This window comes from Ylistrum balloti, unplaced genomic scaffold (genome assembly GCF_031769215.1).
Source record: "Ylistrum balloti isolate Yb309-2 unplaced genomic scaffold, AGI_CSIRO_Ybal_v1 Utg370542, whole genome shotgun sequence".
Classification (NCBI taxonomy): domain Eukaryota; kingdom Metazoa; phylum Mollusca; class Bivalvia; order Pectinida; family Pectinidae; genus Ylistrum; species Ylistrum balloti.
The window spans coordinates 449,812-466,610 of NW_026782344.1; the positions used below are offsets into that span (position 1 = coordinate 449,812).

General features: G+C 37.1%; 1 protein-coding gene across 1 annotated transcript; it reads left to right on the plus strand.

Moving 5' to 3' along the window:
- Positions 1-3,056: 3,056 nt before the first annotated feature.
- LOC132556052 (probable serine/threonine-protein kinase kinX) lies at positions 3,057-16,194 on the plus strand. The gene is made up of 6 exons (XM_060220445.1): positions 3,057-3,158; positions 6,675-6,854; positions 10,650-10,721; positions 14,041-14,195; positions 14,679-15,203; positions 15,410-16,194. The coding sequence occupies exons 1-6, from the start codon at positions 3,068-3,070 to the stop codon at positions 15,524-15,526; spliced, it is 1,140 nt and encodes a 379-aa protein (XP_060076428.1). The 5' UTR covers positions 3,057-3,067; the 3' UTR covers positions 15,527-16,194.
- Positions 16,195-16,799: the final 605 nt, after the last annotated feature.

Genomic DNA, 16,799 nt, shown 5'->3' on the forward strand with positions numbered 1-16,799 from the left:
GGTGGTGCACGTAACTATGTTTGTGTTCATTGTTCACTTTCAATAACATTCGTTGTGTTCCTTAAAGCGCATTGCCATAGCCCTCAAGAAAATTATGACGCCCTTATTTCTAGTAAGAGACTGTAGGAGACGTTTAAGCGTAAGGTAAAACCATCATATTTGAAAGCTCAAGGCAATGTGATGGATCTTTTTTTATAAAAATTTTAGAAAGTAATCTCAAGTAAAATCAAATGCAAATCTTGTTGATTTTTATGATTACTTTAAAACTTTACTGGTGAAAGTGGTAACACTGATGGGAGTTTTGTCTGTAGTGATGAAGTAATAGTTGATAAGCTAGATTATGATATCTCATTTACTGAAATCGAACTGGCAATCAAAAAACTTTAAAAGAGAGTTAGGTCACGGATTGGACCTGTTTCTAAATTAGTTTTATTGAAGCTAAGCAATTGTTTCTTACCCTGTTGCACAAAATGTTTATTGCTGTGTATAGAGTTGGTTATTTCCCTAGAATAATATCTGAGGCTTTAATTGTGACATGATTGACCCCATTAACTATCGAGGATCTAGCCTCAATGTATACTCAAATTATTCACTAGTATCTTTGATACGAGGTTCAGTAAATGAACATGCGAGAACAATATATTATCGAAAGCCCAATCTGATGTCAGTTCAGGCATGGGAACAGTCGACGCAATATTTGCTATTTTTGATAAATTCATTTGTGAATAAGAAAAAAACTGTAATGTTGTTTTGTTGACTATAAAAAAGTTAGTTCGTGGTAAAATTATGTCGGTAGTAAAACCATTGTATAGTCACATCAAATCGTGTGCACTCGTTAGAGGGAAAATATTTCCTTTTTTAAAGTGACTGGGATTTTACAAGGGGAGATAATCTTCCGATCCGGTTTAGCTTATTTGTTAACGATGGTGAATCTTATTTCTTACAGACCGGTTACAGCCAATCGAATTACAAGACATGTCACTATTTTTATTTTTGTACACAGATGACATGGTTTTATTTTCTGAAAGTATACATGGTTTACAGTCAATGCTGGCAAACTTCGTAACTACACTGAAAAGTGGTCTCTAGTCAATGTATCTAAAACCAAAGTTTTGTAGATTATCACAAGATGAAAAATGGCACTTTAATGGTCAGCTGTTTGAAAATGTAGATAGTTTTTGGTACCTTGGCTTGTTGATATACTTAAACGGTAACTTTAACTCATCGCAAAAACAGATTCCAATGTAGGAAAGCAGTATTCTCACTGAAACATATTTGTGTACCTATGTATTGGACTTTCTCCACATTATTAACTCTATTTGACACGTATATAGGAAGTGTTGCTAGTTAGAGCAGAGAAGTTTATGTAGATTCCATACTTCCCCCGACTTAGAGAACATACAATTAGATTTTTGTAAAAAATATTTTTGGAGTTAAACGGTCGGCAACAAATCCTATCTTATACTTTGAACTTGGGAGAGTCCCGTTGTCTCTTTTGCGTAAATTAAGAATATTTAAGTTTTGGTGTAAGTTAACCTTTACCAATAACTGCATTTTAAAAGGAAGTTACGAGTATATGTATAGCGAATGTGAGGCTAACACGAATTATGAAAAAAAGGTTGCGAAAGTCGAACATGAACTAGGCGCATTAGGTGTGATGGATTTATGGGTTTCCCCCCATCATGCCAATATCTTAACATTTGTAAAACAATGTCTGATCGACAATTTCAAGCAGAAATTTCTTATGCTTCGTCTCCTAAATTTGTTATATACAAACACGTTGTAGATCATTTAGCACTGCAAACTTATCTTTCTAACCCTATTCCTATTAATCATATCTTCATATTGTCTTCTTATCAAATCGGACAGACAAAGGAACATTCCAAGCCAACTTCGTATTTACCCCGTATGCTGTAATGATATAGAGGACGGGTAGCATTTTATTCTAAAAAGAGATCTAATTATATCAAGCCTTACTATCGATCGAGTCCTTCTGTCTTTAAATAAGTTGGGTTTTTAATCATCTTCTAACACAAAAATGTTATTTAGGAAAATTGATACATTAGGCAACCTAATTAAGGGATCATTATTTAGTAGAAAATTAATTGAATGAAATGAAAAAAAAAATGTTGTAATTAAGTTTGATACAAATGTTGTATAAATGAACTGTATAAGTTTACGATGAATAAAAAATATAACTGTAATCTACCGTACGCATGTTGTGTAATGAGAATTACAGTCTTCCGGCTTTTCCAAGGCCGGTTTTTTTCGTTTTATTTATTTCACTATTTATTTTTTTCAATATTCAGTTGATTTGTGATCTTTAGAAATCACATGGAGATAAACCGGTCGTTTAATGACACGTTGTCTAAGACTAGCTGAGTACAGTTATCTATACTCTAATGGTGAATATTTTCATCGAGGTTAAAAATTAAGAAAAATTTAAACAGTGTAATTTATTATAAATTTCAAAACTCTCTACGTTGTTAATTAAACAGGACGATAGATTTGTGAGATTGCCTTCTAATAGTGTAGTATGTTGTAAAAATTTGAACTTCGGAATTGATTGTAATACACCTATCAATGGCGTAGCCAATGAATTTTAGGAGTGTATGATTTAAAAGGGGGTCCAGGGCTTTGGGAGGGGGAGGGGCTTGGGGCGAAGAAAAGTAAAAACAAAAGTAAGAAAAATATCTCAACGGAATTGTAGTGTATGCTTCAGCATACTAACATACATCATTGCTACACCACTAAGATAAAACAACTTGGATTTCATTTAACTTCGGAACTATACAAGATGTCATATGATGGTGACTTTTTCGTTTTTTTTTTTTTTGGTTTTTTTATGAAAATGTAACTTCCTCAAAATAGTAACACATAGACATCAACTTGAAGATTTTGTTAAGATTCTTGTTAAATTGTTGACAAACAAGTATTTAGTAATTGGTTTTATTAGTATACAATAAGAAATTGTTGTGACTAAGATAATGGTCGGAGTTCCCGCCGGTTGGGCACATGCTATGTGTATTGTTTGCAGATGCCGAAATCTCGCGAGATACGATGAAGCATGAATGAGATTCGAGTGCACAGCCTGCTGTTGGAGAGATACAACACACAGTTTCAGGGACTACTTCAAAAACTCATCAGACCGGCTGCAGGTATGTCTATATTTTACCATTACCATGGTCAGCTCAAAGTCCTTCCTATAATGTTTGACTTTATTGATTTGTATTTTTGATTGTGGTTTTTTTCTACGACAAGGTCGTCTTAAGTTGGTGAGTAATGTTAAAAGCGTTTATGATCCATCCTTGAGGCTGATCCATCCTCTTGATATCACGCCGTTCCATACCAAGTTTGGGAATTTTCAAAAATGTTTCTAACTTGATGAAATAGAATATTGTATGCTATAACGTTGATAATATATTAATTGTACTGCATTAATTAACCCTAAACACAAACAATAAACAAAGATAGTAATTAATTACGTTTAATTCTTTCTATGATATTATGATACTGTCGATAGATAATTACCTAAACCTGCGCGACATTTTCTTAAACAGAGAAATTGAAAAGGGTGAATTATGAAAATCAAAGTAAACGAAATAAGATAGTCGTGTAGAAGTATAATTAGCATGATTAACCTTAAGATTACAAGGGTAAGTCTTCTTATCTACCGGCATGGTTGATGAGTCAGTAATTCCCCCGTCGGTGCCCCCTTACACGTGCTTGCCATGCTGCCTGCGTCTGTCAGTTATGTATGACTGTGTAAGAGATGCATCCCACTTTGTCAGCAGTACTCTCTATGATTAAAGTGCTACATTTATCCCATCTACGCTACATGTCCTAACTGTCAGCACACAGCTACTACAAGCCCCTCATTTAACTCCTCTATCGTCTACTCCCTCGCATATTTTTTCTTCCGTTTTGCCAAACTCCAGTTCATGCCACACCCGTCTTTTCCAGTAGCATTCTATACCACACCCGTCTTGTCCAACATCATTCTATACCACACCCGTCCTTTCCTACACCAGTCAACACCCCACCAACACCCCACCCGTCCTGTTCAACACCAGTCTACACCACACCAACACCCCAACCGTCCTGTCCAACACTAGTCTATACCACACCCGTCCTTTCCTACACCAGTCAACACCCCACCAACACCCCACCCGTCCTGATGAACACCAGTCTACACCACACCAACACCCCACCCGTCCTGTTCAACACTAGTCTACACCACACCAACACCCCACACGTCCTGTTCAACACTAGTCTATACCACACCCGTCCTTTCCTACACCAGTCAACACCCCACCAACACCCCACCCGTCCTGATGAACACCAGTCTACACCACACCAACACCCCACCCGTCCTGTCCAACACTAGTCTATACCACACCCGTCCTTTCCTACACCAGTCAACACCCCACCAACACCCCACCCGTCCTGATGAACACCACTCTACACCACACCAACACCCCACCCGTCCTGTTCAACACTAGTCTACACCACACCAACACCCCACCCGTCCTGTTCAACACCACTCTACACCACACCAACACCCCACCCGTCCTCCAACACCAGTCTACACCACACCAACACCCCACCCGTCCTGTTCAACACTAGTCTACACCACACCAACACCCCACCCGTCCTGTTCAACACTAGTCTACACCACACCAACACCCCACCCGTCCTGTTCAACACTAGTCTATACCACACCCGTCCTTTCCTACACCAGTCTACACCAACACCCCACCCATCCTGTTCAACATCAGTCTACACCACACCAACACCCCCACTCGTCCCGTTCAACACCAGTCTATGCCACGCCCATCTCGTCCAGCACCAGTCCAGTGGCATCGCGTGAATACCACTTACCTGGTGGTACATAACATATCATCAACAACAACAACAATATCAATCTAACGAGACTATGAAATATTCTCACCATCGATTTAAGATCAATCCTGTATTGAAAAGACATTGTGATGCCGCTTTTGAAATTGAACATATTTCTTTTCTTTTTTCTTTCACTCCATTACATCTAAGTTACTGATTCTCGTCGTCACTCTTAATTTCTTTTATTCAAACTGTTTTAATAATCACTCATCAAAACTCCGAGATCAAGTAGACGCAGTTTGATTTCGTCCTATTTTCCTTCGTGGGTAATTACGTCTCCCCAGTGTTTACGTGTTTGTTGATAATCGTCATTTGCTAAGATGCTGTATACTATACAGTGTATGTGTGCACCCTACCACTATTAGTGCCGTTGTGTATGTGCGCTAATGCCTCTCTACTATCGGGGGAGATTATAACGGTGATCTGTCAAGAGTCCTATCAAAGGCTGGGACTGACATTACAACTATCCTTACATCATACTCTGGGCATGGGTACGTCTATTGTTACTGTGTATGAACAAGTACTTGTCTACTATAACAACGACCCTAGAGTCAGACATTAAAAGCCTGATACAGGCAATCCCTCGTTGGGAGTTAATATAACCGTCGCTAAAGACACTATGTTAATATAACTCACTAAAGACACTCTGTTAATATAACTCGCTAAAGACACTATGTTAATATAACTCACTCAGTGTTTACGTGTTTGTTGATAATCGTCATTTGCTAAGATGCTGTATACTATACAGTGTATGTGTGCACCCTATCATATTAGTGCCGTTGTGTATGTAAATATATGCCTCTCTACTATCGGGGGAGATTATTATGTTAATATAAGGCTCACTGACAAGACACTATCCTTACATCATACTCTGGGCAAAGACACTATTGTTATATATGAACAAGTACTTGTCTACTATAATAACTCCCTAAAGACATTAAAACTTATATGTTAATATAACCGTCGCTAAAGAGCACTCTGATAATATAACTCATTGAAGACACTGTGTTAATATAACTCATAAAGTCACTATGTTAATATAACCGTCGCTAAAGACAATATGTTAATATAACCGTCACAAAAGACACTATGTTATTATAGTTCACTGAAGACACTATGTTAATATAACTCATTGAAGACACTATGTTAATATAGCTCACTAAAGACACTATGTTAATATAACCGTCACAAAAGACACTATGTTAATATAACTCACTAAAGACACTATGTTAATATAACTCACTCAAGACACTCTGTTAATATAACTCGCTAAAGACACTATGTTAATATAACTCACTCAAGACACTATGTAAATATAACCGTCGCTAAAGACACTATGTTAATATAACTCACTAAAGACACTCTGTTAATATAACTCACTAAAGACACTATGTTAATATAACTCACAAAAGACACTATGTTAATATAACTCACTGAAGACACTATGTTAATATAACTCATTGAAGACACTATGTTAATATAACTCACTAAAGACACTATGTTAATATAACCGTCACAAAAGACACTATGTTAATATAACCGTCACAAAAGACACTATGTTAATATAACTCATTGAAGACACTATGTTAATATAACTCACTAAATACACTCTGTTAATATAACTCACTAAAGACACTATTAATTTGTCATTTATTCAGAGTATCGGGGTAAATACTTTTTCCTGTCATAGTTTACACTAGGTTCATTTACTATAATAAGGAACTAAACTTCTGTTGGTCTTTTCCAGTAATAGAATCCTGTTTTTGTTGTAGGAACAGTATGCAGCTACTCTAATAACCTCGCCAACAGACCCGTCAACAATAGTATGCACCGACCCCTTAAACTAAAGATCCAGAATGCTCTTAACCAAGTGATAATAGGCGATGCCGAGTCTCGTGGTCTCTTTGTAGGAGGACGACGAAGAAATCGAAAGAAGAGGAGGACAAGAAATGGTAAGAGGTCAATCGGTATTCTGTCCTTTAAATGAACGGCGTTTGATGCTCAGCTGGAATCTAAATGTGTTTAAGTGCAACATTTTTTGATGTCTTTACTCTAATAACAATGCTAATATTCCTTGATGTCCACCTCTACCGCCACGTCTCTCCCGTTCCGTCACTTCACGTCATGTCACGTCTCTCTCGCCCCGTCACTTCACGTCACTTCACGCCTTTTCCGTTCCATCACTTTACGTCACATCACGTCTCTCCGTCCCGTCACTTCATGTCACATCTCTCCCGTCCCATCACTTCACTTCACGTCACGTTTGTCCGTCCCGTCCCATCACTTCACGTCATATCACGTCTCTCCGTCTCGCCACTTCACGTCACATCTCTCCCGTCCCATCACTTCACGTCACGTCTCTCCGTTCCGCCACTTCACGTCACATCTCTCCCGTCCCATCACTTCACTTCACGTCACGTTTGTCCGTCCCGTCCCATCACTTCACGTCACGTCTCTTCGTCTCGCCACTTCACGTCACATCTCTCCCGTCCCATCACTTCACTTCACGTCACGTTTGTCCGTCCCGTCCCATCACTTCACGTCATATCACGTCTCTCCGTCTCGCCACTTCACGTCACATCTCTCCTGTCCCATCACTTCACGTCACGTCTCTCCGTTCCGCCACTTCACGTCCAGGCTTTTCTAATCCCGTCACTTCACGTCATATCACGTCTCTCCGTCCCGTCCCATCACTTCACGTCACGTCACGTTTGTCCGTCCCGTCCCGTCCCGCCACGTCACATCCTGTGAAAAAGATTCATCAACAATATAACATGCAGTGATTGACGGCTACCGTTTGTATCGTGGTAATCAAACTGATATGTTTCAGTCACGTATGGTGTGATTTAATCAGTTTAGTCTCGTTTTAAAGAACAGTAGAAAGTGCGCCTAGTTATGTGCTTTGTACTAGACTGGTACATCATGGACACGATACATATTTCTACGGCAGAATTCTTCAAAGTTAAGGAGTAATAGAGTTACCTCCCTTCCACCTTTTTTTAGTTTACAACGGACGGGTAATTATCAACAAATACCCCAATTACAGTTAATATCAAGGTCTAGTGCCATTTATTTATTTAGAACAGACATAGTACAAGATCCATCGATCATTGAAGATAAATTTGTTACAAGTGATATATTATTTTATCATCTACAATATGTGTATTCCATCTTTATAAAGTGTGGTGATCGGCGAGTATCATGTATGATGTAAAACAAATCATATGTACGGATTACTCATAAAAAACTGAGAGCAATATAACCTACACTTCTTCTATTTACATGTTTTTAGATGTTTTGATGATACATATCATTAGGAAGGCGTCAAATTAAACCTAAAAATTCCAGGATTGTAAATAACTCAATTTGGTGAATTTTAGACATTACCTGTCAATCAAATTTACATGTATCTTTATTGTGTATTTTCAAATGCATTCTAAGTATATTTACTTTGAGATCAGTAAGGAGTTAGGAACTCAAGTTGTACGGACAACCTCATATTTAAATATTTTACAACGTGTTTGATATCATTACCATGGAGACCTACCAACCAGCGAAACGATGTCGCTTAGATTTTCCAAACAGTGTCCAACGTATCATTTGTCATCTCAAGAAGGACTCGCCAAAGAGACCCGCTCCTATATCAGAAAGGAGAATGACCTCGGTCCTTTTGTTATCAAACACCACAGTATGAAACTAGATACCATACTTGACATATATGACTCGGACATTGGAAAGGGCGGCCCAAACGCTTCACGGATCGACATCACATTGAGGGAATGTATATATCGAGAAAAGCCCAACAGTAATGTAATGACAAGGGGCTCATTGGGATGGAACCAACTCAAAGGACGACACCTATAACATTGATGAGACAGGACCATTCCACGGTCTCAGAACGAAAGACACTCTCATGACTCGAGTCTTTAGGGAAACCAAAAACACTAATGACGATATAAAATTTGCCCAAACCACCAGTTGATACAGGTCAAAGACACCATTCTGTTCTCACAGAGGTACAACACTCCTTCGGAAAGATCTCCTACCCTATCAGCTACGTCAGACATCAGAAGATTTAATTTAATGAAGTAATAGAATTGTCAGACACGGGTGGTAACCACTTGTCAGCACTCTTCTTGTGTGATGATAGTGGTAATGTTAGAGGACTATTTATGAACCACATGTCAGGAAGGATACAAACATGTCTACCTGACATAAATGCTTTTAATTTCAACAATTTTGAACCCCCTTTTTTTTTTTTTTTTTTTGCTAAATATACTGTCTACTGGTTAAAGTATAGTGTGCAATTATATCAAAATTCGATAAAACATCAGAATCATTCGGACTTGTTGAACAAAAATAACAAAATGTGTTTCACTTACATCTTCCTGATGTATATAAAATGTTTCACTGAAGTTAAGTCACCACATTTTGATGTAATGTAGGATTAAGATCCATTGTTAATGCCGATATATCATTGCAGAAGTTGTTATGTAAATAAGAAAGGACGTATTTTGTGCTCTCTGTCTCCCTCTCTCCCTCCCTACCCCCCCCTCTCTCTCTCTCTCTCTCTCTCTCTCTCTGTGTGTGTGTGTGTGTGTGTGTGTGTGTGTCTCTCTCTCTCTCTCTGTCTGTGTGTGTCTCTCTCTGTCTCTCTCTCCCTCTCTCTGTCTCTGTCTCTGTCTGTCTGTCTCACTCGCTCCCTCCCTACCACCCCCCCCTCTCTCTCTCTCTCTCTCTCTGTCTCTGTCTCTCTGTGTGTGTGTCTCTCTCTCTCTCTCTCTGTCTGTGTGTCTCTCTCTGTCTCTCTCTCCCTCTGTCTCTTTGTCTCTGTCTCTGTCTCTCTCTGTCTCTCTCTCCCTCTCTCTGTCTCTGTCTGTCTGTCTCTCTCTCTCTCCCTCTCTCTGTCTCTGTCTCTCTCTCCCTCTCTCTGTCTCTTTGTCTCTGTCTCTGTCTGTCTGTTTGTCTCTTTCTCTCCCTCTCTCTCTGAATGTGTAAAATCTTGTCGAAAATATGATCGAATGGCCAGATATTGGGCGAATAGTTTGTAAACAGGGAATTAAATGTACTTAATCAGCATGTTTTTTAGCAACATATGTTTCATATTATTGATATATATTTTCCCTCTTTCAATTAAGACTCTTAAATTGAATTTTTTGTATTTTGACATGAAAAGGCTTTTGTCGGTCAACGTTAATTTCAGTAAAATAATCCTGTCGTTTATGGCTGTAAAATATGGATTTCATGAGTCCTATTGTGTAATTTTTTAGTGGTTTTAGACACCGTACAGAAATCAGCATACGAGAACATATCTGATTTATCATTTCTTTTTAGAATGTCATTAATCTTCTACAGATCAAATAGATATGTACTGAAGTCCATAACTGTTGGAGATCTATGTCAGATTACCGATTTGTAAATCAAATACATATTGCTTATATATATTTTTTATTGGCATAGTATATGGATGTAACAGTGTACTACCAAGGTTCAGTAGAAAAAACGGGAGAATTTAATGGCCAAGATCTTCATAATAAAAACGCATCTCCCTCTAAACTGAATCTTGTTTACAAGATTTATTCTAAATGTCATTTTTTTACTTATGCAATATACATGTTAGATGTAATGTAAAAAATATTTATTGATAAAAAATAATTCATAAATGTCTAATTAGTTTAACTGTTATAACGAGATATTTAGAGAAGTGATCTAGCCTATATGTCCCGCACGTGTTTGTGTCTTTTCAGTTAAAGAGAAAAAGAAGGCGAGGAAGAGTGACGGGAAAGGTTCCCCGGTGATAGTGAGATACAACAATAATGGTAAGACCCATCACTTGAACCACGCACTAAAAAGATACCAATTTCTCCGGATAAGCAACAACATTGGTACATTCCTTTTTGAACAGGGTGTCTAATCGCAGGCCTGTTCCATCTGTCTGGGCAACATTTTTTGTCTGCATGTATCCTACAACCTCGTAAAGGTCAGTTGGCTGAGTTTTACAATTCACTTCCACCCATACTCCTAGACATGTAATACTTTATTTGTATGTGCATAACCCACCTCACGCTGATTGTGTAGTTACAGGGTGTTTTTGTCTCTGTGACTCTTATCAAATAGGCGGTGTCTCACCGACGAACGTCAGTGTTCGGGCTACGTTAGTAGGGATGGGGGGGGGGGCGACATGTATCCCCCGCCTCCTCCGACGGCTACGACATTAAAGTCTGGTAGATCACTAACGTCAAAATTGTTAATTGTTGTTAGTGATAACATCTGTTTAGCGATATATCCAATTGTTTTATAAAATCTATACCTTCCTAAATGGTCGTGTATCTCTGTTATGTCTTTGTTACAGCTATATAGTAGTAAGATAGATGTAAATGACGTATCAAATGTGTCTAGGTGACCGCTATCACAGGATCCCGTCTTTCTTTTGAAGGTCACACTTACTTCCGGATTAGTGGTGTAATTTGTCACATTTCTCACTAAAACATAGGTCTAGAGATATATACAGATGAATACTCGCATGAGTGAATATACATTTGAACATATATCTACTTCCGCGTAATAAGTTTACGTAGTTAAACAAAGATTACTTGGTTGCCGACCATATGAAATATTTTACGGGTCATTGGACTTTTTACAAGTGCATTAAAGGTTCCAGATAAATGGCAGAATGGATTTTCTAGACCTACCAACGACTAACAGAAAAGGCATGGACTTGTAACAGTGTTTCCAGGGTATGGAGCTTGAGTAGTATATAATTAGTACTTAATACAAGCCCTCTCTGCCCTAAAATATTGTTATATGCCCCTATGGACGGAACGGTACCACATTATAAAACAGTTCTTAAAACTGTTGTTTAAGGTATAGAACTGGTGCTACGTGGTTGTATAACGCTATCTATATCGTGACAAATGCAAGATATCGACTGTGTTGCAAAATACATCGCAGTTTTTGCTTTACTTATATAAGGTGTATAGAGTTTCATAGAAATTTACATACAATGTATATATACTATTGATCGCTTTGCCGTCTGTGGATGCAAATTAATAATTATTTGCAGTTCGCAGCTGTTTCGTCCAGGTTAGCTGTCTATCTAACACCTACATTTACAAAGATAGACTAATTAAATGGGACACTTTTAAATTGCCGTTTGTGGTGGTATTCCAGTGGAATCTAAAGTGATTCTCTAGGTAATATTTAAGTGTTTCATTGGTGGAGGATTTACCGCAAGGATGTGAAAATTTCAGCTTTAGTTGGGTTTTTTTTCTCCTTTTTTTTGAGTTTCAGCATCTGTTGGCGAACGAACGTCCATACACCACTCGACATGGCGGTCGTTACTTATATGTACGACTACGATCGTGTAATATAGTATACTCATGTACAATAAGTGAATGATTTTCTCTTTAAAAATTGTGTGTAAAAAGTGTTCGATAAAAATACTTTAATAACACAATATCACACAATATCGTGTCAACAAATTCTCAACATTGAAGACGAACAAACCAGATCTGTGATTAAAAAAAGTTCTCTCAGTGGCTTCCAAGGGACGGATTAGTAAGTTTTTATACAATAGTACGATAGTAAATTACAGAGAGGAATTATGTTCAACGACTTAATATATTTAGCCTACCATCCTCAGACGGTAGAATTTTCAAATTCCCTTTTCGTCCGTGGTCCGGTCCTCACGAAAAACTATAATGATATCACCTGTTTCTGAAGAACAACTGAAAAAAAATCATTGAAAATGTTTGAAGTTTAATTTATATTCAAGATGGCTACTGATTGCTATTTTAACATTATTGTTGATATTTAAAGTTTTACATCTGTTTCCGATGACCTGCAGAAAGGATCTATTTTAAATCTTACATACTTGTTCAGTAGAGGTCCTATTTGTGCATACCATCAAGATAGCTGCTGACCGTTATTTCGAATTATATTATCTGTAGATTGTTAACAATATGTTTCAGGAACTACAGAAAGGGTTTTAAATGCATGTATAACGCTGATATTTCTCTATTTTATTCTTCTGTTTACCGACCTATATAAATTAATGCCTTCTGATTATATAAATATCAAAGAAACAACAGAAAAAGTACAGATAAAATTGAAGTACTGTAAAATCAAAACTCGGTATTGATGCCTCCTACTGTTACGTTCCGACAACATGTAAGTTGTGTTCTATTCCTACCGTGGGTTCACATGATTGATGTGTCATAGATGAAATATATCCAGCAGATGTTCACACGAACCACCTGTTGTTGCTATACTACCCCGGTGTATTATCTACATTATTGAAGCTGAAACTTGGTCAATGTAGTCATTGTTTTTATTGGTGTTTTTTTTTTATTTTTTTTTTCAGAAAAGAAAAAATGGATATTTCATGAATACATATCTGATTGTTTTCTTCGTACGTGTGTGTGTGTGTGTGTGTTTGTGTTTGTGTGTGAGTGTGTGAGTGTGCGTATGCGTGTATGATTTAGTGTATTTTACGTTTAACGACCAGTTTCGTAGTCTGGTTATATTTTTACAAATTTGTATACATGTATATGCAAAGTATATCTAAGCAGTCATGCATCTATCGTTGCCCACAAGGCAACTGTTATGCATCTATTGTTGCCCACAAGGCAACTGTTATGCATCTATTGTTGCCCACAAGGCAACTGTTATGTATCTATTGTTGTCCACAAAGCAACTGTTATGCATCTATTGTTGCCGACAAAGCAACTGTTATGCATCTATTGTTGTCCACAAGACAACTGTTATGCATCTATTGTTGTCCACAAGACAACTGTTATGTATCTATTGTTGCCCACAAGGCAAATGTTATGTATCTATTGTTGCCCACAAAGCAACTGTTATGTATCTATTGTTGACCGCAGGTCATGTTGATGTGCATAATGCATTAATTGTTCTCCACGGGACGCACTGTTTTGTAAACGTGGTCGAGTAAATGATATACTTATTTTGAAATGGTTGATGAGATGTATATATATATATATATATATATATATATATATATATATATAAATTCTTATTGATATATGTTGTCGTGTATATATACAGTTGTCAGAATAACACCCGTATGTTGTTGCCAGTTTATTATTTCCGTATCACAGTTATGTATTTTGCCTACAGAACAAACTGTTGTCCCGGCTGACGAGCGGCCTCTCATTGAATCGGACTTCGACTCCACACTGTCACTCACTGTCACTGACGACTTGCACTACGTGGATGACTTACCTCCCCTTATCGACACCGAAGATCAGGAACATTTAGACCCAGAGGAGGAGGTAAACTCTTCAACAAAGAATAATCAAATTTAGATTTTAAAAACTCGTCAAGCATCAAAACACACTAGACCGTATTAGAACTCCAAAATAGTACACACAATTGCTGAACTCTACTTAAAGAAACACATATAGAAAGGGAAATTAAGGCACGAGAACCCCGCACAAGTGGTGAAATCTTTGTATTCAGCAAGGGAAAGCATTTCTGCCTACTACATCAGCTGACAAATACAAGGAAGAAACTACTCCATCAGAGATCGTCCATTTCTGTACGGCACCTGTATATAATTTAGTATTGGAAGGAATGAAATAAAGAAAAAATCTGCCACTTATAACATTGTCAGTGCACGAACTCAAAAGTGATCTATGTAATTGTATAGAAATGGTTGGCTGTGGAGGATATTAAGTTACATGAATCACACTATTTAGGAAATATTTTGCAATTATTTAATTAAAAGATAATTGATTTATTATCTATTTTTCCAGATGCCTTTCGGATTTTTGAAGCGAAAGAATAAAGCAAATTCTGATAAGGATGTCATTTTGGAAGAGGAGGTAAAGATGGTGGCTGGGTCGCCAGTCACAGAACAAGAGGTGGCCAATACTGAACAACTTCCGGAAGTTGAGGAGATAGATTCTCAACAAATCAAAGAAAATCAAGACACCGAAAATAACAAAGCTCCCGAGGATTCCCAAAGTTACCAGGATTATGAAGATAAACCGGAAGCAGAAGCCAAAAGTAACGAGAATTCCGTAGATGAACCGGAAGCAGAAGATGCAACTGTTACTATGACTCCGCAAGAGGAGCCCGCTGTTCTTGAGACAGAATGCAAGGCTAGCCTTCCGGAGTCGCAAGTGGAGACCACTGATGAAGTGGTGCCAGCAGTTGTTGAAGTGGACCCTGTAGAAGAGGTGAAACAAAAGGAGATGACTCCGCAACTGGAGGTAGATGACAGTCAGGACGGGATACAGAGCGAGGAAACAGTCATTCATGAACAAATTGGGAAAGAGGTAAAAAGAGGCTGTCGTGTTTATGTCGAATAGATGGTAGTTTTTTTATGACGTATTTCAAATAAATTTAATATATTTTATAATTAAGCATGTATATTTCCATTGCAAATATTTAAATATTATGATCTAATTTCATCATAATAACAAGTCATCACTCGATCGGTAGAATATAAATATTGATAAATTATTATTATCATTTTTATCAGGTGCGAGACGACCAGCCCAGGCCAGTCAATGGCACATCGATCGAGGAGTCGTCTCCCCTTATTAAGAAGCAAGAACCGGAAGTGGACATGAATTTCATGTGCTGTGTTATTCTGTAACCGAGTCAATATATCGGGCAATACCTATTGCCTGACAAAACGAAATCTAAAAAAAATATATAAGTTTTGCCTTTAGTGAAACGTTAGACATCTATGTGCCTTAATATGTTTGGCTGTGATTATTCATGTAACAATGAACGCCCCTTAACCTATTGTTAAACAACATGTGGTTCTGTTATTGTCAATAAAGTACGTGTAGTTAATTTCAGAAGAAATAATAATTAATCCAGATATATGCAATAAATGATTGAAGCTGGCAGCTGATGTAGCTGAAATGGTAATGAAGCTGAGGTATTGATTAAGAACCACAAGTCGTTGAGATGATAGTTTTTATTTTTATGCGCATTTTAACTCTATGTTAATGGTGCTCATTCCTGTCTTTCCTATTTATATACCCTTTGCAAGTTGTTTTCGTTTATTTTATGTATCCTTATCAGTTGTTGTTATGTAAAAAATATAGTTTCCATAATCCTCTTATAATATGTAAATATACAAAAATTATTCTATATACACTGTGTATCTTAGGCCAGTGCGATAGGACTGTAATATCATTGGGATAGTGCTTTTATTAGTAATAGTTTATCAGCGGATAATTCAGATCAGGATTTATAGTATCAATTAAAGTGTATTATACCGTACATTGTAATTATATAGTATCAATTAAAGTGTATTATCGTACATAATGTAATTATATAGTATCAATCACAGTGTACTCTATCGTACATTGTAATTATACAGTATCAATCACAGTGTACTCTATCGTACATTGTAATTATACAGTATCAATCACAGTGTACTCTATCGTATAATGTAATTATATAGTATCAATCACAGTGTACTCTATCGTACATTGTAATTATACAGTATCAATCACAGTGTACTCTAGTGTACTCTATCGTACATTGTAATTATATAGTACCAATCACGGTGTACTCTATCGTACAATGTAATTATACAGTATTAATCACCGTGTATTCTATCGTACATTGTAATTATATAGTATCAATCACAGTGTATTATATCGTACATTGTAATTATACAGTAGCAATCGCAGTGTACTCTATCGTACATTGTAATTATACAGTATCAATCACAGTGTATCATATCGTACATTATAATTGTACAGTATCAATCACAGTGTATCATTTCGTACATTGTAATTATATAGTACCAATCACGGTGTATTCTATCGTATATTGTAATTATACAGTATCAATTAAAGTGTATTATACCGTACAATGTAATTACACGGTATTAATCACAGTATACTCTA

What these genes read in the sequence shown, in the direction of transcription:
- LOC132556052 (XM_060220445.1), top strand. Translation starts at nt 3,068, where the DNA reads ATGAATGAGATTCGAGTGCACAGCCTGCTGTTGGAGAGATACAACACA. An exon ending in ACTCATCAGACCGGCTGCAG is followed by an intron (nt 3,159 to 6,674) that starts GTATGTCTATAT and finishes TTTTTGTTGTAG; the next exon opens with GAACAGTATGCAGCTACTCT. An exon ending in AGTGAGATACAACAATAATG is followed by an intron (nt 10,722 to 14,040) that starts GTAAGACCCATC and finishes TTTTGCCTACAG; the next exon opens with AACAAACTGTTGTCCCGGCT.